This window comes from Poecilia mexicana, unplaced genomic scaffold (genome assembly GCF_051168715.1).
Source record: "Poecilia mexicana isolate PSO_F unplaced genomic scaffold, ASM5116871v1 scaffold_2, whole genome shotgun sequence".
NCBI classification, from domain to species: Eukaryota; Metazoa; Chordata; class Actinopteri; order Cyprinodontiformes; family Poeciliidae; genus Poecilia; species Poecilia mexicana.
The window spans coordinates 57,708,527-57,732,288 of record NW_028263371.1 but is presented as its reverse complement, the minus strand read 5'-3'; the positions used below and the strand labels follow the sequence as shown (position 1 = coordinate 57,732,288).

The window sequence follows — 23,762 nt, the reverse complement described above, 5'->3', positions numbered from 1 at the left end:
CAGCTAAAAATGTATAAAAAGTGTTAAAATGTAACAGAGGTGAGTGTGCCTCATCTATACAGTCTAGTAGAACAATTTGACACAGACTGAGTTAATGGCACACGATTTGGAAGCTACTGAAGAAAACATTTAATGTTAAATTTATTTCATCCATCCATCAAATTATTGAATATGACTTAAAATTTTGCCCTGCGACAGACTTGGCGACCTGTCCAGGTGACCTCGCCTCTCGCCCGGAACGTTAGCTGGAGAGGCACCACAACCCTCCCGACCCACTAAGGCAGTGTTTTTCAACCACTGTTCCGCGGCACACTAGTGTGCCGTGAGTGATCGTCAGGTGTGCCGTGGAAATGATCCAATTCCACCTTTGGTACCGTATTTTCCGGACTATAAGCTGCTTCTTTTTTCCTAAACTTTGAACCATGCGGATTGTAGCCCGGTGCAGCTTTTCTGTGTATTTTTCTTCAACCACCAGGGGGCTCTCTAGCAGGAAGTGAATCATTAGAAGTCAAAATTGTAAATCAAAGAAGAACGCGTTACTTTTCATTTAGAACAACCACATGCTAGCAGCAGGCACGACGGAGAAATGTTTTCAAACTCATATGATGCAGCTTTAAAGTCGAGGGCTGTCGATCTGCCACTACAGGAGGGAAATAGAGCCGCTGCACTTCAGCTCGGCGTGAACGAAACCATGGTTAGTAGTGGCTAGTGACGTAAATCATGTATTTTTTAACCACTAGATGGCAGTAGGTACAGAGCATTTTACATTAAAACAAGAGATGCATGAATGTTCCAGGTAGCGGTGAGAGCATCGTATCTAGCTGTGACGACAGTGATGGAAAAGACGGTGAAGCTCAGCAGTAGTTGGAAAGAACATGGGTCCATTTCCCTCAACATGTCTGTGTGAAGTGAGCTTCTCAAGCCTGGTTACTATAAAAACTGAAACCAGAGAGACTGAGAGCTGTTGAGGAAGAGCTTTGTCTTTCTTCAATTTCTGCCAGGAAATCAGCTGTTTTCATCCAATCATGCACAGGTTTCACATTAGATGGGTAAAATATACAGATATTGACATTTTGTACATGCAAATCTTCATATTGTAACAGTGAAATCTTTCCCAAATATTATTGCTTCTTTCAGAATAAGAATGATTTTCCGTATTACAGCTTAAATAATGCTTGTGGGTTAGTTTGTAAAATACTTTGAAGTTTTCTACAACTTCTTTAAATTTAATACCACAGTGTTGTGACACTGTTCAAATATATTTTTGAAGTGGACATGTTACGTGCATTTTGAAATAAGTAAATGGACCAGTAAAGAACAGCTGGCTGAACCAACGTCACTGCATCAGACGCTGTTGGCCGTTCAGCTCGCTCGGTGCCATCTTTACAGGCCACAAACAAACTTTATCCCAGTGGTTTTAATGTGTTACCAACTGCAGTGACGTTAGTTGTGAGTTGGATATTCCAATGTCTGCCGACAGTGGCGCAACTACACATTATTCAGGTGGATGCGAGAACATAAATCAGCCTCCCATCCCCCTCTCCCCAGAAGGAAGGTTGAAGGAGCGTGGAAAACATGCGGTCCCCCCCCACGAGACGACGTTACGTGGAGGGTAAAACTCGCTACATTTACCTCGTTACATACGCGAGGTGAAGGAGCGTAAGGCGCGGAAGTGGATGGGAAAACATCATCGGCGCGCCGCCCCTCCACACGGGGTTTTGACGCCCCCTCTGGTGCAGCGCCCCTATGCGCTCCATGTGCTGCATACCCCCTTTTTGCGCCACTGTCTGCCGAGAAAGCAGCGTTTAGCTCTAGGTTCATCCAATTTATGAACGCTAATTTCGGCCAGCTGTTCTCCAGCTCCCTCCTCGGCGCTCGAAGGTTCACTTTGGGCTGTCAACAAATTTCTGAACTTAACACTCCTGTCAACAAATGTTAATAAATGCAGTGCCACTAAATGATTATTTCTTGATATTGTTGAGATGCTTTACCAGGCCGAGAAAGAGTCACACGCTGTTGGACAAAGGGCCCAAAGTAAAGAGTTACATTTTTGATTCTGTTAGACACCAAGGCCTATTTCTCAGAGAAACAGAAACTTATCAGGCCACAGAGTAAATTAAAAATCACGAACGAGAGAAAAAGTTTTCTTAGGTTGTAAGCTAATAAATTATTCCTCTTTTGAAAATGATCCCATAGATCTGAAGTCTGCTTGCAAAACAGGATTCAGATCTGGATGAGGTGACATTTCTGTAACCATGAGGAGGAGCTTTCCTATTGGCTGACGCGTGACCGTCTCCTGCCTTCCTATTGGCTGATGTGAGGCCACATGGCCGCCTGGCAGTGAGATCCTCCTTCCTTAGATCCTAATTTAACTCCAGCATCTTGACAGAATTTCGACTCTTCGTTTTCCAAAACGCGTCCCAGAGGCGCCGTCTGGAGAACTGGATGATGATGTTTTCTTCTCCATCGGTGTCCTCCATGTTTCCGTCCTCTGCTCCCAGTGCAGAGCCGCTTCACTTCCTCCTCTTCACCTCCTGCTGCCTCCCCTTCACTTCCTCCATTCATTTTTAATGTGATTGACCTCCATTACATGTTGACGGTGCAGAGTTTGATTTGCTCAGGTCAGTCTAGAGACCACTAAGCGGTCATGTTCCTGAACTGGGAGGAAACTGGAGTACCCAGAGGGAACCCTCACATCCACAGGGAGAACCAATAATTCAATTCAAAAAGTTAAACTCAGTTAATATTAATTCCATACATACTTAAAGTGTTTAGATAGATAGATAGATAGATAGATAGATAGATAGATAGATAGAGCCGCATATTTCCTATTCAGTAATGTTTTTTGTTGTTTTTTTCCCACTAGGTCTGCACCATCGGCATGCTGGCGCAGCAGTAGGTGCGCCGGGTGGGTGGAGTTCCTTAATGTTCTAAGTTATAACAGTCATGTTGCAATATAAATGCTAAAAATTAAAATAAATGTTAAAATTCATAATACAATGAAGTCACAAAACTAACTGAAAATGATATTAATGATTTCCAGTAATAAGCAGATTATTTCTCCCTATTGCTCATTTATGTTAATGATTTCATGGTGGGAAAAATATGAAAAACCCCCAAAAACCAAAAAGCAAACAGCTGGAACGGTCCTTAAAGTTCTGACACGGAAAACAACAAATAACCAACCTGAAGTCCAGCTCAATATGACATGTAAAACATAAGAGTTGTAGGTTTATTTGCACTTCCCACTTTCTGTTTCCTCTCAAATCACCCGCATTGAGGACAGTGTTCTGTTATCAACTTGTTCCTTCACAAGACACTAAACAAAACAAAGAACTGCAAACAGCTTTACTCAGTGAGTAAAATTTGTTTCTACAAGATAAAATATAAGTGACCCCAGATGGATTCTTAGGGTATCCCTCAGGGCAGAGGAGGAGACAGAAGAGCTTCATAATACAGAAAATGTCCTGATTTTAGAGGAGCTGCACTAACTCCTCCCACTGGGATCCAGCAGGATGAAAACATGGAAACGCTGGTGAGCCACGTTTGGGCGCGGCTCCATTCCTGCATCAGAAATGTTCAGTTTCTCCAGTTTTGTCAAAATCCATCCTGAAAAAAGGCACAAGACACCTTCCTTTGTTTCACTGGATTTATTTAACCTGATTTCAGATAAGTTAACAAAAAAACCCTTCCAACTTATTTACAAATTAGCATCTTCTATGGTAAGTTTGTTCTGTTAATGAATGAAATTTAGTGACACTAGAGTGGCTTTATTCACAATAATCAAACAGAAATTGAGCTGACAGAGAGACAGGGAAGAGATGCAGCAAAGGTAAAATGTCAGGAACTAACTGCTTAAGGGCCTATCCACACCAGACTTATTCAATTAACTCAAACATGACTTTACATCCAAACCATAATTCTTCAACATTTAAGGAAACTCAGAAACTATTTGCGTTGGTTTGTTTAAAAGCTTAAGAGTTTCGTTTTTAGGAACCTCCGGGATTTGAACCAAACAGCGAACCTGAATCGCTTGGGTGACGCCGCCTGCCCTCGGGCCGTTCGAGCTGCCGGCTGGCTGCAGAGGAGCGGACCCCGCTGAGTGACAGCCGCCCCGCCTCCGCCCGGCCTCCGCCATCTTGCCTCTCCCTGGCTGCCAGAAACCGAGCGCGGAAGAGGAAACGGTTGTGTGCGGGCTCAGCAGGGTTCCGCCTGTCCTCCAGCCTCCAGCAGCAAGCAGCGCTTCAGCAGAGACCCGGGCAGAGATGGCTGGACGGCTACCGGCGTGTGTGGTGGACTGCGGGACGGGGTAAGCATTTGGAGCCGGGGAACGGAGCGGCAGAGCGGGGCTAAGTCCGGGGGTCCGGGAGTTCTGTTTACCGAACTTTGACTGACAGCCCTGGTTCTGTACGCTGGTTCTAACCTGGTGAACAAATGGAACCAACCAGAACTGCTTTAGTTATTACGGGTCGGTTTCCTCCAGGTTGACGCGATTGCTGCTCTAATTTCTCAGTTAAACCAAACATTGTAAATCTGTTCAGCTACGCATGCGCGGTGCAACTTCCTACACAGCCTACACTTCCTCATTCAGCCTTTTTAGTCCATATATGGTTGTAACTCGGCACCAGAACCCCGTTATTACACCGGGACAGTACAGGACCCGGTATTCTGGTTCTGACAGTGGGTTCATCCTGCTGCTCTGCAGACGGGATGGTTCTGGTTCTGGACATTTGGATCCGAATCTTGTGGAGATACTTCCCTCTGGCTGCAAACCAGTCTGCAGCCAGAAAAAGAGGTTCTGGTTCGGTTAGAGCTGATGCAGTACTGTGCAAAAATCTTGGGCCATCCTTGTTCTCCTTTAAGGTGGTCCTGGATAGTAGATCTGTTGGGTTTTAAGTTGGTTCTGATCAGTTGGGTTTCTGGATGATTTTCAGTTATTTTTCTGGACTTTGCATTGTCGATGACTTGCGGTCCGGTCCAGCAGAACCTCATGGGCCAACGGCCTCCTAAGTGTTTGCCCGGACTCGGTCAACGGACCTGATGTTCAGTCGGTTCTGAAATGTTTCGGTTTGTGCAACAAACAGAGAAAAGTGCCAGAGGCCAAAAAACGCTGAGAGACAGAACCTGGAGGAGCGATCGCGTCTCCTAGGAGACGGACTGGCGGACGGACTGACCGACGCCCGACCTCCTGTGAGACCCAGCACAGGCCCGGTTTCTGCTGATGAGCTCGGAACCAGGAGGTTCTGATGATGTCATCGGCTGTTGCTGTCCACAACATAGACATAAATAAAGAATAGGCGCCTCATGGCCGCTCATGCCTATTGTAGCTGACGAGATTTAGGGCGGCCATCTTGGAGCGGTCCACCACTCCACTCAGCGTTATGTTTGACAGGCGCAGTGACGTATCAGGGCATTTAATCGATCATAACTCGTTAAATACTAAACAGATTTTCAAGATTTTTTTGCTGTAAACCTTATTAAAACAGCTATCATAGCTACATTTACAAGAAAGTTATTTTTTAAGTATTTTTGAACTGACTGATGCATGGTTGAGCATATTTATTCTTCATGGCGAAAACAGAATAGATTTGGAATAGAATATTTTGATATTGATGTATTGTGTACAAAGCATACAGTCATCATTTTAAAAATATATTATTTAGTAATATCAATACATATTTATATAAATAAACACAAAATAATACAATCATAGAGAAACAAAGATGATTAAATAATGATGAACATGGTTCTATACATAATATCTGTGTAGGTTTCATTCATGTTTTCCAGCCGAGGAGCTGTAGCTTAAGAGATTCAGAAGCTGAGATTCATCCGTGCAGTGAATCCGTCCCTCTTCTTCCTCACATCGTGTCTCTATGAAACCTTCAAAACTAAAACAGGAGCCATCTTACTTTAGACAGAGTGAAAGAATAACACATAAATAACAGTCTTTGCCACCTTGTGTTGCATAATCTAAATCAGTGTTAGGGAATAATTAAAACTTTTTAAGATTTACTAAGTCTCGGTTCGCCTTCATAGGGGGCTGAACCTGGTATTACACCGAGCACTACGAGCTATCGTATAGCTAATATTAGCTGGCATTTTGCCGGTGGATATAAATAGAGTTTAGTAATATTATATTCACAAAATATAAATGGTAATATGTCCATCTTACTTGTGAAACTTTATCCCCCGAGATCTCACGTCAATAGTCCGTCGATCTGAACAAAAATATCCGGCGGTACTGAAGCTTCTGCTGCTGTTTTGGTTTAGCCAAGTAGGAGGGCGACCTCTCCAAGATGGCCGCCGTGTGAGCAGCCAGTGCGGGGTCTGCTCATATGTCTATGGTCCACAAGGTGAGAATTTCTGGGTTCGGCGGGACGGGTCGTCATGGTGACGCCGCAGCAGAGAGGACCTCTGTTCGGTGCCGACCCGGATCAGAACCGCGCTGCGGATTGGGCTCCCCGGCTGGTGCTCTGCATATTTGCGGCGTGTCGCGGCAGGTTGCGGCCGACATGCTGGAACTGTTCTTTGGAATGAGCCGGGTCAGACGGGTCGCAGCAGAACCAGGGAAATGTTCTGACGGTTAGAGGCGGCGCTGTGGTGGTGATGATGATGAAGGACACCAGTAGAATAAACCAGCATCATGTTAGGTTCTGTTCTGGCCCGGTTCAGGAGCCCTTCCTCGGGTTCCACATGTTTGTCTGTAAACAGGAAGTGCTTTGATCAGTTTATTGGATCACATCCTGTATTGTTGGAGCTGCTGTTTGGACCTGGACGGGTTCTGTTGGGTCAGACAGACCAGTGGACATTTGGACCCAACAGGAAAGCACGGTGGTGGAGGTGTGGTGATGTGGAGCTTGGGCTAAACACAGCAGATCTTCAACAGAATGGCCTAGTCAAAGTCCAGAACTCAGCTTGACGTAAATGCTGTGCTTGGAGTGAAGGTTCTCCAGAACTACTGCCAGGTTCTGATAAAAACTTCCTGCTGTCCAGAACCTGAAACAACATGGATAACATTGACTTCCTGTTGGAGCCCAACCAGAACCATCAGCAGATTAAAATAACCGGGCCGATCAGAACCTCTGGGTCGGGTCCTTACAGTAACTGGACTGTTTTCTTCTCTCAGTTACACCAAGCTGGGCTACGCAGGAAACACCGAGCCGCAGTTCATCGTTCCCTCATGTGAGTAGAAAGGAAGTCCTCCATCTGCGGACAGGAAGTCCTCCATCTGCGGACAGGAAGTCCTCCATCTGCGGACAGGAAGTCCTCAATCTACGGACAGGAAGTCTTCCTCCTAACACTTCTTGTATCTTCAGGCATCGCCATCAAGGAGTCGGCGAAGGTGGGCGATCAGGCCCAGCGGAGGATGATGAAGGGAGTGGATGACCTGGACTTCTACATCGGTGATGAAGCTGTGGACAAACCCACGTACTCCACCAAGGTAGGAGATCAGAGGTCAGAGGTCAGGTTTGAGCAGAACCTCAGAGGGTCAGAGTCAGGACGCCATAGTGACTCAGCAGAGGACCGTCCGATTTGATTGATTTATACAGCGCTTAGCGGCAAACTACTTTACACTTTACCCAACTGGACCGGTTCAGCTGCTGCTCGACTGGACCGGTTCAGTTGTCTGCGGCCCATGTGAGTGGTGGTTGTGGTAGACAGGACGGGTTCTGGCGGTCCAAACAGAGTGAGGGTCATCAATTTGGTCAGGGTCTGATCCTCCATCCAGAATTCTGCTGATGCTGTGAGCTAGATTGGTTCTGTTGGACCTCCTGGCTGGTCCATCTGGTCTCTGGGCCAGGAGGTTCTGCTGGGTTCTGGACTGTGCTGTCCTATTGCTGACCTCTGACCTCTCCTGCCCTAGTGGCCGATCCGCCACGGGATCGTGGAGGACTGGGACCTGATGGAGCGCTTCATGGAGCAGGTCATCTTCAAGTACCTACGGGCCGAGCCGGAGGACCACTACTTCCTGCTGGTGAGTTCTGGACAGTCTACCCGACCCGGCCCGGTTCACGGCCGGCCTGGCGGGTCTGACCCGGTTTCCTGTTTGCAGACGGAACCTCCTCTAAACACGCCGGAGAACCGGGAATACACGGCCGAGATCATGTTCGAGTCCTTCAACGTCCCGGGTCTCTACATCGCCGTGCAGGTCAGAGGTTCTGGTTCTGATCCGGCTGCTCCTGGTTCTGTTTCATGGTTCTGATCCCCTCCGTGTGTCTTGCAGGCGGTTTTGGCGCTGGCAGCCTCCTGGACTTCCAGGCAGGTTGGAGAGCGGACCCTGACCGGAACCGTCATCGACAGCGGAGACGGGGTCACTCACGTCATTCCTGTGGTGAGTCCTCCATGGGGACACCCTGTCCCCCGACGTCCCTCCTGTCCTCCATGGGGACACCCTGTTGGACATGCAGGTGTTTCTGTATGGTGGCCTGGAGGTCCAAACCAGCTCCAGACTCAGGAAGCAGCTTCTGGTTCTCCTGCATGTGTGGTGGCGTGCTGCCGCCACCTGGTGGTCGCTGTGGCTCATTGCAGGTCGACCTGATGGCTCATTTATTGCCCAGCTCTGCTTTACTGATGATTCAGCAGTTTTCTAAACATCGAACCAGCAGAACCGCTGAGTTGGGTTCATCAGTTTCTCTGAGGGATCTCCAGTTCAGCATCAGAGATGTTTTTAAATCTGCTGTAATCACATTTTTATTCAAATTAAAATATTAAAACTGAATTTATTGGAAACATGAAAACAGTCCAGATGGAAACTTTACAAACTAAATCACTTCAAAAATGAACGAACAAGAACCTGATATTTAAGAGCCAATTTCCTGATCATTTGTCCTCATCTGTCTCCCACAACCCATCTGTCTTTCCGTCCCCTGCTGTCCCCTCTTTTCTCTGTCCCAGGCTGAAGGCTACGTGATCGGCAGCTGCATCAAGCACATCCCCATCGCAGGCAGAGACATCACCTACTTCACCCAGCAGCTGCTGAGGGACAGGGAGGTGGGCGTCCCCCCGGAGCAGTCCCTGGAGACGGCCAAGGCGGTCAAGGTGAGTCTTCAGCTGGACGGACATTAATGTTAACCTAAACATCACTGAAGGTTGATTAGATCAATCTGGATGTTTGACATCAAGCTAGAGCAGCGTCTGCTGTTCCTCATGTGGCCACCAGGTGGTGCTGTTGGTCTGTAACTGGTTTTAGTTGGACATGAACATCAGCTGATGAAGCAGCTTCAGGTAGAAATCCACAACTGAAGTCGGTCAAAGACTTTAGACCCACCAGAGCTCCGGTTCCCTCTGATGTTCCCTCTCAGGAGCGGTTCAGCTACGTGTGTCCGGACCTGGTCAAAGAGTTCAGTAAGTACGACTCGGACGGGTCCAAATGGATCAAGCAGTACACCGGGGTCAACGCCGTCAGCAAGAAGGAGTTCACCATCGACGTGGGCTACGAGCGCTTCCTGGGCCCGGAGATCTTCTTCCACCCAGAGGTCAGTCTGCAGCGACGCAGCGGGTCCGGCTGACTGCATTAGGATGATCCGACCTGACTGTCAGAACCTTCTGACCCACTGTCTCTGGTCCCAGTTCGCCAACCCGGACTTCACCCAGCCCATCTCAGAGGTCGTGGACGAGGTCATCCAGAACTGTCCCATTGATGTTCGCCGTCCGCTCTACAAGGTAACCGCGACGTCCCTGTCTGGCCCGCCCTGGTCAGGTTCTGCGGGTACATAACCCAAATGTTCCTCCGTCCTCAGAATGTGGTTCTGTCCGGAGGCTCCACCATGTTCAGGGACTTTGGGCGGCGGCTGCAGAGAGACCTGAAGAGGACGGTGGACGCCCGGCTGAAGCTGAGCGAGGAGCTGAGCGGAGGAAAGCTCAAGGTGGGAAACGCCGCCACAAAGTTCCCACGCCTCGTTTTACAGTAGATCTGTTCAGCTTTCCAGGCTTTGCTTCCCGGTTCTGTTTCCATTAATCAGCCTGGTTCTGTTCTCTCTGCAGCCCAAACCAATCGATGTTCAGGTCGTCACTCATCACATGCAGAGATACGCCGTGTGGTTCGGAGGATCCATGCTGGCATCGACGGTAAGCATCTGCAGACGCTAACATTAGCGTTAGCTGTTGACTGAATAATCACACTACTGATGTTAGCATCCACACTTTAATGGTGGCTATTAGCATAGCTAACAACATGCGCTCCTCTCACAACAGAATGAACGGTTCTCACCCCGCCTCCCGTTACCTCACAGTGCTACTTACAACTTAACAATCTCCCCTCTGCCTTTAAAGAACAACATTCAGTAGCAGCATTTTAACTTTACTTATTTTAGCTCCGTTGGAACAGTAGTGTTTTTGTTGTGTTTTAATCTTTAAGTTGACATTTCGCTTCACTTAGGGCTCTCAGCAGTCCAGGGCAGATGCCCCCACTTTTATTAGTTAGCAAGTTGGTCTTTGGTAGATGTCCATATAACTTCTTGAATCCAAGACGAAGTCTCTTTTCAGTTACACGTTTTATAGATTTGACAGCATCAAGGAGGGAATGGTTGTCCGTTACACATCCATCCATCCGTTTTCTTCCACCTTGTTCCTAGGAGGTACTGGTGTCTCCAGCAAATGCTTTGGGCAGGAGGTGGGGTCACAGGTCACCTGGACAGGTCGCAGGGCAACACAGAGACAAACAACCATGAACACACACAGACCCAGGGAGAGTTTAGAGAGACCAGGTAACCTGACAGTCATGTTTCTGGACTGTGGGAGGAAGCAGAGAACCGGAGGGAGAACATGCAGAAAAACCTGTGCTCCATTTGCCCACTGGTGGCGAACTGCTGCAACTGCAGTCCAATGCAACTCCCAGCTCGAGCAGAAGTGCAGCTTTAAGACTATAGTCAACATCTTTAAATAAAGTAAGGAAAAGGAGAGGGGTGCAATCATCTCTAATGTCCACTCTGTCACATCTGCTCTGTCTTGCTACCCACAGAATCTGTCCAATCTTGGATTTTAACATATCCATCTCTGTGTCTGTTAATGGAGCGTCCTGCTGTGGTGCTCTGATGGGGTCCACAGGAACAGGCTGTAGGTTTTTAATGAGTGCTGTACTCTGGTTTCAATCTGCAGAGAAAGAGCTTCCATCCCAAAGGAGCTGAAGCTGTTCTGTTCTTGAAAAGCAGCTTTCAGTTTGGGGATAACACGTCTGAGCCACCCCATACAAAATCATCTACAGGGTTCAAACCAGTCATGGAAAGCCTGGAAAGACATGAAATTTCATTTCCAGTCATCAAAAGTCATAGAATTTGCAAATAAGGGCATAAAATGATGTTTTTCTCTGTGTGGTGCGTGTTTCTGTGGTTCTCGTCTCAACCATTGAGGACTCTGGATTTTATTTCTACACCACAACTGTGGAAATGTCACTAAACTGCCAGCATATTGTCCAGAACAACAACTTTGTTTTCACTGGATGTAAAACATACCGATTCAAATCCAAGCCATAACGTGATTTACTAATTACATGTTTCTACTGTCAGCCTCGCAGGCGGCGCTCTGAGACATGCGCAGTTTGTCTCAGAGCGGGAGAAGATGTCTGGCTAATCGCCGGTAATAAGCGATGAGCATCAGGGAGTCCTTTCTCACATGGCGGACGACAGAAAGTATGACAGCGGGACGCAGGAAAGAAAGACATGAGCGGGACAGGGAGGTGATAACGAACATATCTAAGCTAACTGGGTTTTATAAAGTCATATTGGACATGGAACAGAACCACCGTCCCTCTCTGCGTTTTGAGCGTCAGGCGCGTCTGATTTACATTCAAAGTCTACGTGGAGGCGCGTCGAGGGCTGGTGCGGCGCGTTAGACTTTGAATGTAAACCAGATGCGCCTGACGCTCAAAACGCGTTTGGTGTGAACGCACCATTAGCCTCCAGCTAGCAGCAGCGGGAGGAACTGTCCTACTGCTGCTGCCGAAGATCAAAGCGTACAAATTAGCTCGAGTGTGTCATGCCCTGCCCTGACCTGCAGATAAAATCCAGTCCTAAAGTAAAAGTTTTGACCAGGTTTGACTGTAAGAGGGGGAATACTCAGCCTGACTGTCTGAGCTTGGTGGAAATAAACCTGATAATTACAGAGAATGATTCAGTTGATAAAAATTGAAAGGAGAAAGGGAGACAGATAAAAAAGATGAAGGATAAATAAATACAGTACATGGAGAATGAATAGAGAACATTGTCAAGTTTTCCTTCCTTAGGCATGTTCTCTCAAATATGTAGACATGTTCAAGATGTTCCAGTATTTCTTTAATAACCACTAAATGTACACTGATTACAGTAATCAACCGTTCTGCAGACAGATCAAAAAGAAAGCAGCGGCGCACTGATTGCAGTTTTCTGGCCGATCTTTAAAAGACCTGACTTGCTGATTTGTTTTGTTTGTGCAAAATATAGTGAAAAAGTAACTAAGTTGGTGTGACTGTTGTAAACCATGCAAATAGAGAGTTGACCTGGTTAACCCTCCATCTTGGCAGAGCAAAAGGAAACGGTGGCCGATTACGGTAGAGGCCCCACAGTGGCTCAGGCCCAGGGACCCACGCCCTCCTGAGTCCGGCCCTGTGTTGCACAGACAATACTGCGACTAAATTCTGCAATATAGTAATGCAACATTCAGGAACGAACCGATTCCTCTGAACGATTCTTTACTGTGAACGATAGTAAAGAGCCAGTTCTCAGTTTTTTGTTTCTGTAATGCTCTGCACACACTGCAGTAGCTATTATTATATTAAAAATCTATATTTATTTATCATTGAATTAGCTTCTGATGGAAGGTGTTGCACTCTGTTCTGAACTTTTATAGAAGCAGTTAGTTCTGCATATGTACAGTCTTGTGTTTGCATTACTGTAATATGTTTTTGTTTATGACACTATCATCATATGATTCCTCAGTTATTATATTGACACTTTTCAGTTCGCGCCAGTCTGTTGGGATTCATATCCACATTTCTGTCATTTGTACTTCCTCCCCATCTGCCTGCTTTTTCACATGTTTGCTGTAGTTCAACTTGGTGGCTTTAGGTCTGTCAGTCATACAATTCTGAACCTGTTGTTTGTGGGTCATGGAAAATGATACCGAAGGTCATGGAGAGTCATGGAAAAGCCATGGAATGTTTTTTTTCTAAATACCAGTGGGAATCCTGCATCTAGATGGCAGGCAAGGACTCCTGTCACCTCCCAGATATCGTCTTGCCAGTAGAAGACTGCTGGATCAACGTTTGATGCAGTTCCTCTCAACTTCTGCATGGTTTCTTTCACCCTCCTGTGACCATGTTTAGAGATTCAGAGGAATATAGATTTTTAATATAATAATAGCTACTGCAGTCTGGGCGCTGTGCCACACCCACCTCCTCCTTATGCATTTCTGACCTTCATCTTTTTCCTCCTCAAATACATTGTTTCTTTTCCAGTTGTCAAGTTCAGTTTGTTTAGCGCAGTGGTTCCCAAACTTTTTCTCCTGGGCCCCCCTGTGGCTTACAAATGGCTGTCTGGTTGAACGATGTGTGTGAGCGAAGTGGGGGGGCGGATTCTTAGAGACTCTCAGCCCCGGCTGCAGACTAACAAGGGGGGGAATCAACTTTTTTGGGGGCAAAATGAATCGTAGCTGGACACAGACAACACCACCAGTAGCCTACAGGCTACTAGTTAACTAGCTTAAGGTGCTGTATTGATATTAGCTAGTCATCTGTTAGCTAACATTACCTGCATCCAGCAGCTTCACTCAACAGTCGGTTAGTTTGGGGGAAAAACTGTGAAAAGTTCTTTGCGTTTTGCTGCCATGATTCTAACTCACCTGTAGCAGCAGCAGGTCTCCTTCACAGGTGGAAACCCAGGCGGCTCGGAAAAACAGGTTACAACAAGTTAACAACGGATTAAACAGTTTTAACTGCTGATAAAAGTGACAGAGGACACAGATATGGGAAGTGTGGAAGACAGAGGAATAACAGAGAGTTGGCCATTCTAAGGTAAAAACCCAGCGCAGACAGCTTCATGTTTTTTTCTTTCCATCCATCCAGACGGCTTCCCGCCCACCTCCTCCCCTGCAATGGCACGGCGCCCCCCCTAGGGGGCGCGCCCCACAGTTTGGGAACCTCTGGTTTAGCGAGTGAGAAAATACCCTCGTTCACCACTAATATTTCACCTGTGTTGTCAGTGTTTGTCTTGACATGTTCCACCACTTCCAGGTTGCTTACTGTCCCAGGTCAGCTGTGGGTCCAGCGGTTTCCTCTGGCTCGGTGTATTCATGTTGTACCAGTTTCTGTTTCTCTCTGGCTTTTCCGGCCCAACTGCTTATTTTTCCAGAATATTTTTGACCTGTTTGTTTGTCTGTGTATTTAACTCCTTGTCCAGCTTTCAGTTTCATTCCTTCACTTCCAGTTGTTGTGTGTCAGTGGGAGAGCGCCCTCTTCAGGTTGGGCTGGATCACAGGAGGGTTTGCCATCTCCTCCTCATGTTTGCTTTCAAAATCGTGTTCTTCATCAGGTCCCGCTGCTGGTGTCTTTAAAAAATGTTAATCTGTTTTAACTGCATTTTCTTTTTCAGTTTCTTCCAGTTCCTCGTGTTTGAGACGCTGTACTCTGACTCATGTTTGCCTGATGAACATTGCTGCACCGTCTTGGCCAGTAGCCACACCTGGCCCTTTCCACTCTGACAGTTTCTAACAGACGTTGTCTCCTGTTGCTTATCTGTGTTTTCCGAGGCTCTTTGGATCCTCTCAGAACCTCCAGCCTCTGCAGAGGCTTTTCTCTTGCCTTGCAGTGTTGCAGTGTGGTGACCCATCACCCATCCGTTTCCAATGCTGGAGGTCTGTCAGTTAGAACTGAAGGCAGGGTTGGGTTTGGTCCATAACCCAGTTGATGAGGACTGAAGCCGTGTATGATGTTCATGCTGTTTTTTTGCCATTTTCCAGTCACGTTTGTCGTCTCTCTACCTTGAGCAGCATTTCAGTGAGAATCTGATTGTGTCTTTCCAGCAGGCCGTTGCTCCATGGACCGTATCCTGCAGTGGTTTTAACCTCAATGTTAAAATGTTCTTACTTCTTCATTGTTCATTTCACCTCCATCGTCACTGAATAATCTGCATGGTGGGCCATGAACGCTCATCCAGCAGTGAACTCCAGTAGCTCTGGGTCGTTTTGTGGTGATGACGCTTCCTGCACTGAATCTTGTAAAATGATTGATAGCATGTAGATACCACAGTTCTGGCTGCAGCTCATGTAGCTCCACAGCTACAGTTTCATTATATGTTGAAGCCCTGGGTAAACCCACGGCAGGTTTAGGTTTCGCTCTACTGTACCGGATACATATTTCACAGTTTTTTACAACTTCCTTCAGGATTGTAATGCTTTCATCATCAGTGTTTCCTGTAGTCTGTCAGCTGAGGCATGTCCAAATTGTTTCAGCAGTACTGTGTTTTTCTCTTTTATGTTTTCTGTCACAATGAGAATTTCATCTTCACCATTTGGTGTCTCCCTTTTTCAAACTGGCTTTCATTATTGATCCTTTCCGTTCTGAAGTTTACACAATAATGTCCAGAAGATGTCGGTTCAAGTTTTATAGGTTGGTCAAACAACATTGCTTTGTCTTGAGCGAAGTCCAAAACTGCACTCGGTCTCTTCAGTGATGTTTTGCTCAAAAGCATCTGTGTATCTGCTGGAACTACTTCGGTCTCAATTTGGCATCTAGTTTCTCCTGTTGTTGCAGGAATAGTCACCTTTCTTGTGGATTGCACCAGTTTTCCGTCCCCAAACCGGAAAGGTCTTGCTCTCTTTTCATCTTTAATCTTTATTAATTCTCTCTGAGGCAGCCCACTTACATAATCTGCAAGCCATTTTTCACCACACAGTTCTTGTACAGGCAGTGTCAATCACAGCAGATCCCAAAGCTTCTGCCATGAAGATCTGTTTGTCGGAGGGGATTCGTAATGTTACTTTCCTCATCATCATCTTTTGATCCCTCAACATTTGTTAGCTTCACATGTTCTCTTTTATTGGGGCAGGCTTTTGCCCAGTGATAAGTCCTCTGGCATACTCCACATTCGGTTTTTGTCCCGTATTTGTCGAGTGGATTAGTCCCTGCAGCTGTTCTTGGGCTTTGCTCCGAGTTTGAACTCCTGTGTATTTGGTAAAAAAAAAAGGCTGAGTCGCCCTCTTGTGGCGAATAGATGTTATCGCCGAAGATTGTTTTCATGTTGTCAAAGGTTACGGTAAGAGCAGTCTGTCTTTAACGTTTAGCCTGCGGTGTCTAATGCTAACACTGCGTCTGCTAGTTCCGTTTTGAACTTACATAATTTGTTGTATCATCCAAATTCGATCATGTAATCTATCACGGACGTGTCTCCCTGTCTAGTGATGGGTTGATGAGGCGTCGTATCGTTTCGCATTAAAAATTCCTACAGGCAACGTAGTAATTTATGACCTAGTCCATACAATTAGAATTAAGTCTTTGTATTTTATTTTATAATATATGTTGTATTATGTCATATCCTCAGTTAAATTTAAAATATATTTGATATACAGTCAATAAAAAAATTTGAACATGAACCATAAAGTGAAAATTTAAGTGAATGTGTTTGAATGAGGATGCTTGGACTGTTTTTATTCCACAGATTTTTATTTTTTTTTAAAAGTTTTTATAACATTTTTAAATGTAGCCTGTTATGCTTTTTTTGAGAAAACTTCTGCTGTAGAGAAAAATGAAGTAAACATTACATTTACAGCATAAATAAATACTCTACATTGAAACCAAATAACAAAACCTGTAGTAGTAATAAAATGATAATACCAAAAAATCTCTACAATGGCTGCATATCTGGGTTTATCTGGGACTTCATGCCTCATGATGCCTCAGCATTAAAAGGTGGATTTATTTAAATAAGACAGTTTAGTCAAACATATGCGACACTTAACCTGCAGAACATGATATGAAAGTAAACTAAGAGTCAGTTTCAGCTGAATTTGGATTCAGATCAAGTAGAAACTGACAAGAACCGGATGAAACGACAAAATGAAAACTCATTTATTTTCCAATATAAGATCAAAATGTTCCCACACTGAGGAAACCTTTCCTCTGAAGCTGCTCCATATTGACGCTGTTCCGTAAAAGATCAATAATTTGGCAAATGCTTTTGAGAGATTTGCTTCCTTATAAACACAGTTTGGCGCGTTAATGTCATTTCGGTCACGTGACTTGCTGAAACCACCGACACGGGTTTTGGTCTGTGGGTTGACGCATGTTACCGGACCATCACTAGCCCCGTCTGTTGATCCGATCAAACTCGGTGTAAGCTTCGTACTGTCGATCCTTTTCTTCTTTTAAAAATACTGAATCCAGCTTGTTCAACTGAACGGTCATTCCTGTATTGTCGAGATGTTCCGCAGCGATTTCCAGCCGCTTTCTCTCGAGACCTGCTTCTTTTCGTCTAACCCAAACCCTAAACCAAGCCTCCAGGTTTCAATCTCATTTTTCCAACTTTTGTAAGACGTCTTCTCATCGAACGGTGGGGGAACTTGGTCATTTCCAGCAGAGGCCATCCTCTGCTACCAATGTTGACTGAATAATCACACTACTGATGTTAGCATCCACACTTTAATGGTGGCCATTAGCATAGCTAACAACATGCGCTCCTCTCACAACAGAATGAACGGTTCTCATCCCGCCTCCCGTTACCTCACAGTGTGCTACTTACAACTTAACATTAGCTGCTACCGTGGGTGCTAACATTAGGGTTAGCTGTAACAGTTTCTGGTCAGCTGACTTCTTCTTCTTCTGCTCTTCAGCCCGAGTTCTACCAGGTCTGCCACACCAAGAAGGACTACGAGGAGATCGGGCCGAGCATCTGCCGCCATAATCCCGTGTTTGGGGTCATGTCCTAACCTGCTGGACCCGCTGCGTTCTGACAGTGAGGGTCTGAGCGGCGCCGTCAGGCCCGGTTCCATGATTTTCAGACGAGACCAAACGGATCAGCCGGGAAATTTATCCAGAATTTTTCTTCTGTTTCTTTTGTATTTTCTTCTGAAATGGGAAAAGCGTTTGTAAGCCGAGAGTATTCCTGGTTCTTTGGACCTTTGGGAACAATATTTATAATAATCTGGACTTCAGGCTCCGTTCCCCTACAGGTACAACAGATTGTTGAGTTTTTGCCCAGCTTCTTCTTTCTGCTCCAGCTCAGTTCTAACCGGTTCTGTTGACCCGCTTAGACTCTGGTTTTGCTTCTTAAAGTTTTCTATGTTTCAGTCCATGAATTGATGCCAGTATCAGTACCAAGCAGAACCTGCAGCAGCTTTTAATAAATTCAGACGTAAAGTTCTGATCAGTTTGTATGAATGCAACGTTCCAATAAAGCCGACCCGTTCTAAGAGCTTCTGTCTGGAAATTCTTCATCTCAGGTGTTCTGGATGTTGTTTGTTATTAATGAGCCGCCTGATGTGCAGAGCGAGGAACCAGAACTCTGACTGGTTCTGACTGGACCAAAGGACACCAGAGACCCAGTCGGGGATCAGGTCCATTAATCGGCTGATGAGAGGCGGCAGCGGCAGGATGGTTGCCGTAGCGATGGATGTGTGTTTCTAGATGGATCCGCTGAAAGCTACGCTTATTGAAACTCTTCATCAGGAGGAAGAGGATGGGCAGCGCCGCTGACGGCTCGGCTTTACTCCGCATGACGGCGATGAAGAGCGGCTCGGTTACACATCAATAATTCAGGTTCTGGTTCTAAAAGATGTTCAGTACACTGTAAAACATTAATAATAATGTTCATTAAAGACCAAAAGTATTCACACCCCAGCAGATTCTCCAGTTTCTGACAGGAAGGGAATCGGCCATCTTTCAGGACAAAATAAACCTTTAAAGGCAACAAATGACAAAAAGTGACATTTAAAATTATTTATGCTAAAATCATAAATCCCTGGAAAATCGTCCAGGCCAGAAGAATCGTGTTTATAGATTTCATGGCCCCGGATCTGAGTCCTCCGGGTCCCTGCCAGCCGTTCTGCAGCGGCTTCCTGCCTGTCTGCTGAAACGTGAATCTGGTCGTCTGCTGCGCCGTTTGCAGGCTCCAGTAAATGAACTGGGCTGGTGTTGCTTCTGCTGGTTTTTATGGCCGCCTCGAGTCCCGCAGTAATTATTTCTGCACCAGTTTATCATCCAAGAGAGAAAGAAGAGAGCTGTGGACCGCAGTAAGCCTCTCTGTTTCCCTCCACAAACAGTTAGTGCCAAGAAGCAGATTGATCCAACAACCAGCAGCTGCTGCTGCCTCACAGCAATGTTTGGACTCCGAGTTGCCCCATGTTGCTCCAAGTTGCTCCATGTTGCTCCAAGTTGCTCCATGTTGCTCCAAGTTGCTCCATGTTGCTCCGAGTTGCTCCATGTTGCTCATGGTTCCTCTTCCAGTCCCTTGTCCTGCTGATGATCCGCTAACAGATGCTAACGGCGCCGGTCCGATGTGCTGACTCCTTCACCATTTGGCTGGTTGCTGACAGGTCAAAGGTCAAAGTGACACTGACAGGATGTCACTTTTATTTTGACGTGACTTTTGAATTTCTCAGGTTTTTGGTGAACTTTAGTTTCTTTGGGTTCTGACCCGAATGCCTAAAAGTCTCTCCTGACTCAAACAGGATTTTTCTGTTCTGAAAATCTGCACTGAAAGTAAAACTTTACATGTTTTATGAATCTGTTGATAAAAGGAGTTCATGCTTAGTGGATTTTTTTCAAGAATCAGAGAAACATTAGTACCTAAATAATCTCTGCCTGTATGAATAATAATATTTCTGCTTTATTATTATTCCCCGTTTCTGCATCATCAGTGATGATGATCCAGAATAAAGTCTCTCTATCGGCTCGTATGAAGCAGTTTCTGCTTCAGAGAGAACGTCCCGCTGTGATCCGTCCCGGTGGAGACGGAGGTAATTAAATCCCGCCGGCCTCTGGTGATTCTGACCGGTTGGTAAAAAAGCTGCTGATTAATTACTTGGATTAGCCGGAGAGTTCATCGCTGGACGGCTTCATGTCGGATCACAAGTCCTCTGGATCCGCTAAACTGGCTCTACTTCATCACAGCTCTGATAAAACCCAAAAACTATAGAGGATCTAAAAAAACAGCAGCGTTGCAACTGGAGCATTTGGTGAATTATAAACTTCACCACATGGATCATTCAGGGTCAGTAATTTATTAACATTTATTTACATCTTCAGCATCTTCAATTTAAAACCCATTTTACTGCTAAGCTACTGAATAAACATCCATCAGAGCCGAACATCAGATATTTACAGGTTTCATCTTCAGGTTCTGCATCAGTTTGGAGCAAACAGTTTTTCTATCCAGTCAACTTTCCAGAGTTTTTGGAATCATTCATGGACATTCTATGCATCTGAACTGTGTATGCTAACGTTAGCGTTAGCTGCTACTGTGGATGTTAACATTAGCATTAGCTGCTACTGTGGATGTTAACATTAGCGTTAGCTGCTACTGTGGATGTTAACATTAGCGTTAGCTGCTACTGTGGATGTTAACATTAGCATTAGCTGCTACTGTGGATGTTAACATTAGCGTTAGCTGCTACTGTGGATGTTAACATTAGCATTAGCTGCTACTGTGGATGTTAACATTAGCGTTAGCTGCTACTGTGGATGTTAACATTAGCATTAGCTGCTACTGTGGATGTTAACATTAGCATTAGCTGCTACTCTGGATGTGAACATTAGCATTAGCTCCTACTATGGATGCTAACATTAGTGTTAACTGCTACAAGTTTAGCACTGAGATGCTATTATAGGCTTCAATAGCTTCACTGACATCAGCCATTTTGTTTGTTCTCCCTCATCTGCAAAATTTATGAAGATGACAGATGAAGACTCGATGATGATGAAGATTGATAAAACCAACAAAGGCAGAAAAAGTTTGAAAGTTTATTCAAATAAAGTGTGAAAGTTCTGCCAGAACCCGGTCCTTGTAGGTCCTGGTTCTGGATTTCCTCTAGAGTTCCCCCTCTCCCCTCCTCTCAGGGCCGGTACCACCCCAGATAGCACAGAATGATTGAAACAACATTGAATCAATGTCAGCCAGAAACATTGAATCAACGTTGAACGCTGACATTGAAACAACATTGAAAGTGGTCGGTGACTTGTATGTTGAATCAACGTTAGGGTTTCAACCATAACTGACATTATATCAATGTTGATTCAACCATCATCTGTATGTCAACTTGTATGCATATTTGTGTTGATGGTACATTGAATCAGTTATGAATCAATGTTGATTCTACATTATATCAATGTTGAGTCAACCATCATCTGAACGTGGATCTGCATGCATATTTGTGTTGATTCTACATTGAATCAATGTTGATTCAACACTCATTTGACTGTGGATGTACATGCAGATTTGGGTTGTTTTTATATTGAATGAAAGCTAAGGATTTATGTACATTTTACGTCTGATAGGTCTACATCATAACATGCCACTAAAAGTTTCTTCACTGGTGTTAAACACTGTATTATTGGCAGATGATGGGTAAACTGTGTACAAAAGTTTAAAAATGACAACATGGGTTTGATTTAACATTTTATTTAAGAAAAGAGGGACAGATCTTTAAACATATTTGATTCCTTTTTGACTGTCAAAACAACAGTATGTTGTCCACAGAAGAACAGAGTCCATGAAGTTAAGCTTTGTACTGCATGAAGTAGGGAAACAGTACAAGTTGTGGTAACCCCAGTTTGACTCTGGTTGGTGTCACTTTGATTCCTTGTGATGTCTTCCTCTCATTCTGGCGCATAATGAAGCCACTTCTTGACAGTTTCACTGCAGTCCTCAAGAGTCAGCTTTCGGTCAAACTGCAGAGCAACAGCTGAAAAAAATTAAAGTGAGGAAGGTGCCGGTTAGAAATATGATAAACATTTGAAAAGTTCTGAAACACAATGAAAGATTAAACAGTGAACTGGTTACAGGTCTGAGAACAAATACAAACCATATAGTTCCCCATGTACACTCACTGTTAAATTAATATCTTAATCTTTCATTAATATTTATCTTAATGTTTACATATACAACTGCATTTACCCATCAAGCTGTAGTATAGTGTAGGATTTATGATATTGATATTAAATCAATATTTAAAATAAAGGGCTGTTTATCAGAAAACCTAACAATAAAACTCAGGGAGGATCAGGTTTATTTAACACACCAGAGACAAATAAATCGAACAAAAGGTGATTTATAGTGTAGTTGGAAAAATTATAATTTATACAGAATAAACTTCCATCAAATAGCTGGTTTAATCTTCCATCAACTACAAATATTTCCAAATAAGTTGATTAAATTCCTTAAAAAGTGTCTATATGCTAATAAAGATCCCACACAAGTAACAATAGTCCAGTTCAATTTAACCAGTTACCAATCCAAGAATCAACAGACTGAATCAGTCATTAGCAGGTTTAGTTCAGTGTTTCACCTGCCTTACATGTTAAATGTTTCCCTTCTGCCTCACCTGGATTCAATCTGTGGATGATTAACAACCTTCTGCACTTCTTGATGGCTGCAGACGGTCATGTAATCATCCAACTCAGCTGTTCTGGTACAGAGGCTCATTTAAGCACGTCCCTAAGCATATCATAATAAAAAGTTAAAAACAAGTGATTACTATCACAACAATTTAAAGCCCACCTGGACCAGCCAGCCTTACACTTCCTTGTCCACCACATGCTCTCCCAGACCAAACAATAGGCCCCGCCCTATTTTAAAAACTCAAATCCCACAAAATCTCGCAGGATTTCATACTTAGGCCTGGAGTGGTGGGTAGGATGAAAATAATACAAAAGGAGACATGACCTCAATTATTAAAAATATCCGTTTTGCCCCAAGATAACCAGGATTACTATGGGCACAAAACAATGCCCTTATTTTTCAATAAACACATTTAAGATCAAAGTAATATTGAAAAACTTACCATAAAAGTGCTCAGCGGAGAATTCAATTCAGAAGCCGGTAGCAAACAAGCCAGCAGCAAAGTGGCTTTTTGGTTGGGACAAACCACAAGTGTAAAATTGGGGAGGTGGACTGTACAACTCCTAGTACAGACTTGTAGATGTTTTTGTGTCAACACATTATGCACAGTCAGTAATAATATTTACAGACAAGTAAGAAAATGTACAGAAAGGAATCACAACCCACTGTTCTCAACATGTAGTGCTTAATTTGAAACATGATTAACCCCCACCTAGTAATAAAATGTTCTGACCCAGAGCTCAAGGAGGGGGAGGGAAGAAGGGATGAGTGGGGGTAAAGAGGAGAAGGTTGGGAGGAGCATCTGGGTGGGGGAGGTTTGGGAGGGAGTAGGGGGAGATGAGGAGGTGATGAGGGCTGCAACAAACTGCCCAGATTGCACACAACGGTAAATAAACGTTGAATTATAATCAGAATGGTTGATTTTTGGTTGAGGTCAACAACTGACGGTTGATCAACCATCAAACAACCATCCACCTCCAGCCAAGTAACCGATGTTGAAACTGTGTCATTGAGTCAATGTTGTTTTGTGGTTGAAATCTAATGAATGAAATGCTAATGTCTGATCAACGACTGATCAATGTTGAATCAATGTCAGCTGTTTTGCCACACCCCTTCCCCTCCTCTCCTCCTCATCAGAGCATTTTATTAGTGAGTGGGGGTATTACATTCTAAATTAACCTCTGTAAAGGATAGTGGGTGAAGATTCATTTCTGTACATTTTCTTTCTTTTTCATAAAA

The 23,762-nt window shown here is 44.7% G+C and overlaps 1 protein-coding gene and 1 long non-coding RNA gene across 3 annotated transcripts; one reads left to right on the top strand and one right to left on the bottom strand.

Moving 5' to 3' along the window:
• The first annotated feature begins 4,125 nt into the window (after window positions 1-4,125).
• Window positions 4,126-18,380, top strand: LOC106910959 (actin-related protein 3-B). The gene is made up of 12 exons (XM_014977693.2): window positions 4,126-4,309; window positions 7,130-7,185; window positions 7,320-7,444; window positions 7,868-7,978; window positions 8,057-8,152; window positions 8,228-8,335; window positions 8,899-9,042; window positions 9,306-9,479; window positions 9,574-9,666; window positions 9,744-9,869; window positions 9,988-10,071; window positions 17,800-18,380. Exons 1-12 carry the CDS (start codon window positions 4,266-4,268, stop codon window positions 17,893-17,895), a joined length of 1,257 nt encoding a protein of 418 aa, XP_014833179.1. The 5' UTR covers window positions 4,126-4,265; the 3' UTR covers window positions 17,896-18,380.
• Window positions 18,381-21,568: 3,188 nt separating this feature from the next.
• On the bottom strand, window positions 21,569-23,271 carry LOC148160991 (uncharacterized). Of its 2 annotated transcripts, XR_015762412.1 has the most exons (3): window positions 22,966-23,271; window positions 22,507-22,619; window positions 21,569-21,867 (listed from the first exon to the last, which is right to left on the bottom strand). It is a non-coding gene; the product is annotated as an uncharacterized LOC148160991 (long non-coding RNA). The 2 variants fall into 2 exon arrangements; XR_015762411.1 differs by lacking the exon at window positions 22,966-23,271 and having other exon boundaries at window positions 22,507-22,955.
• Window positions 23,272-23,762: the final 491 nt, after the last annotated feature.

Coding starts and splice junctions, on each gene's coding strand:
- LOC106910959 (XM_014977693.2), top strand. CDS start 4,266: ATGGCTGGACGGCTACCGGCGTGTGTGGTGGACTGCGGGACGGG. Junction 9,043..9,305: donor AGACGGCCAAGGCGGTCAAG/GTGAGTCTTCAG, acceptor GTTCCCTCTCAG/GAGCGGTTCAGCTACGTGTG. Junction 9,667..9,743: donor TTCGCCGTCCGCTCTACAAG/GTAACCGCGACG, acceptor CTCCGTCCTCAG/AATGTGGTTCTGTCCGGAGG.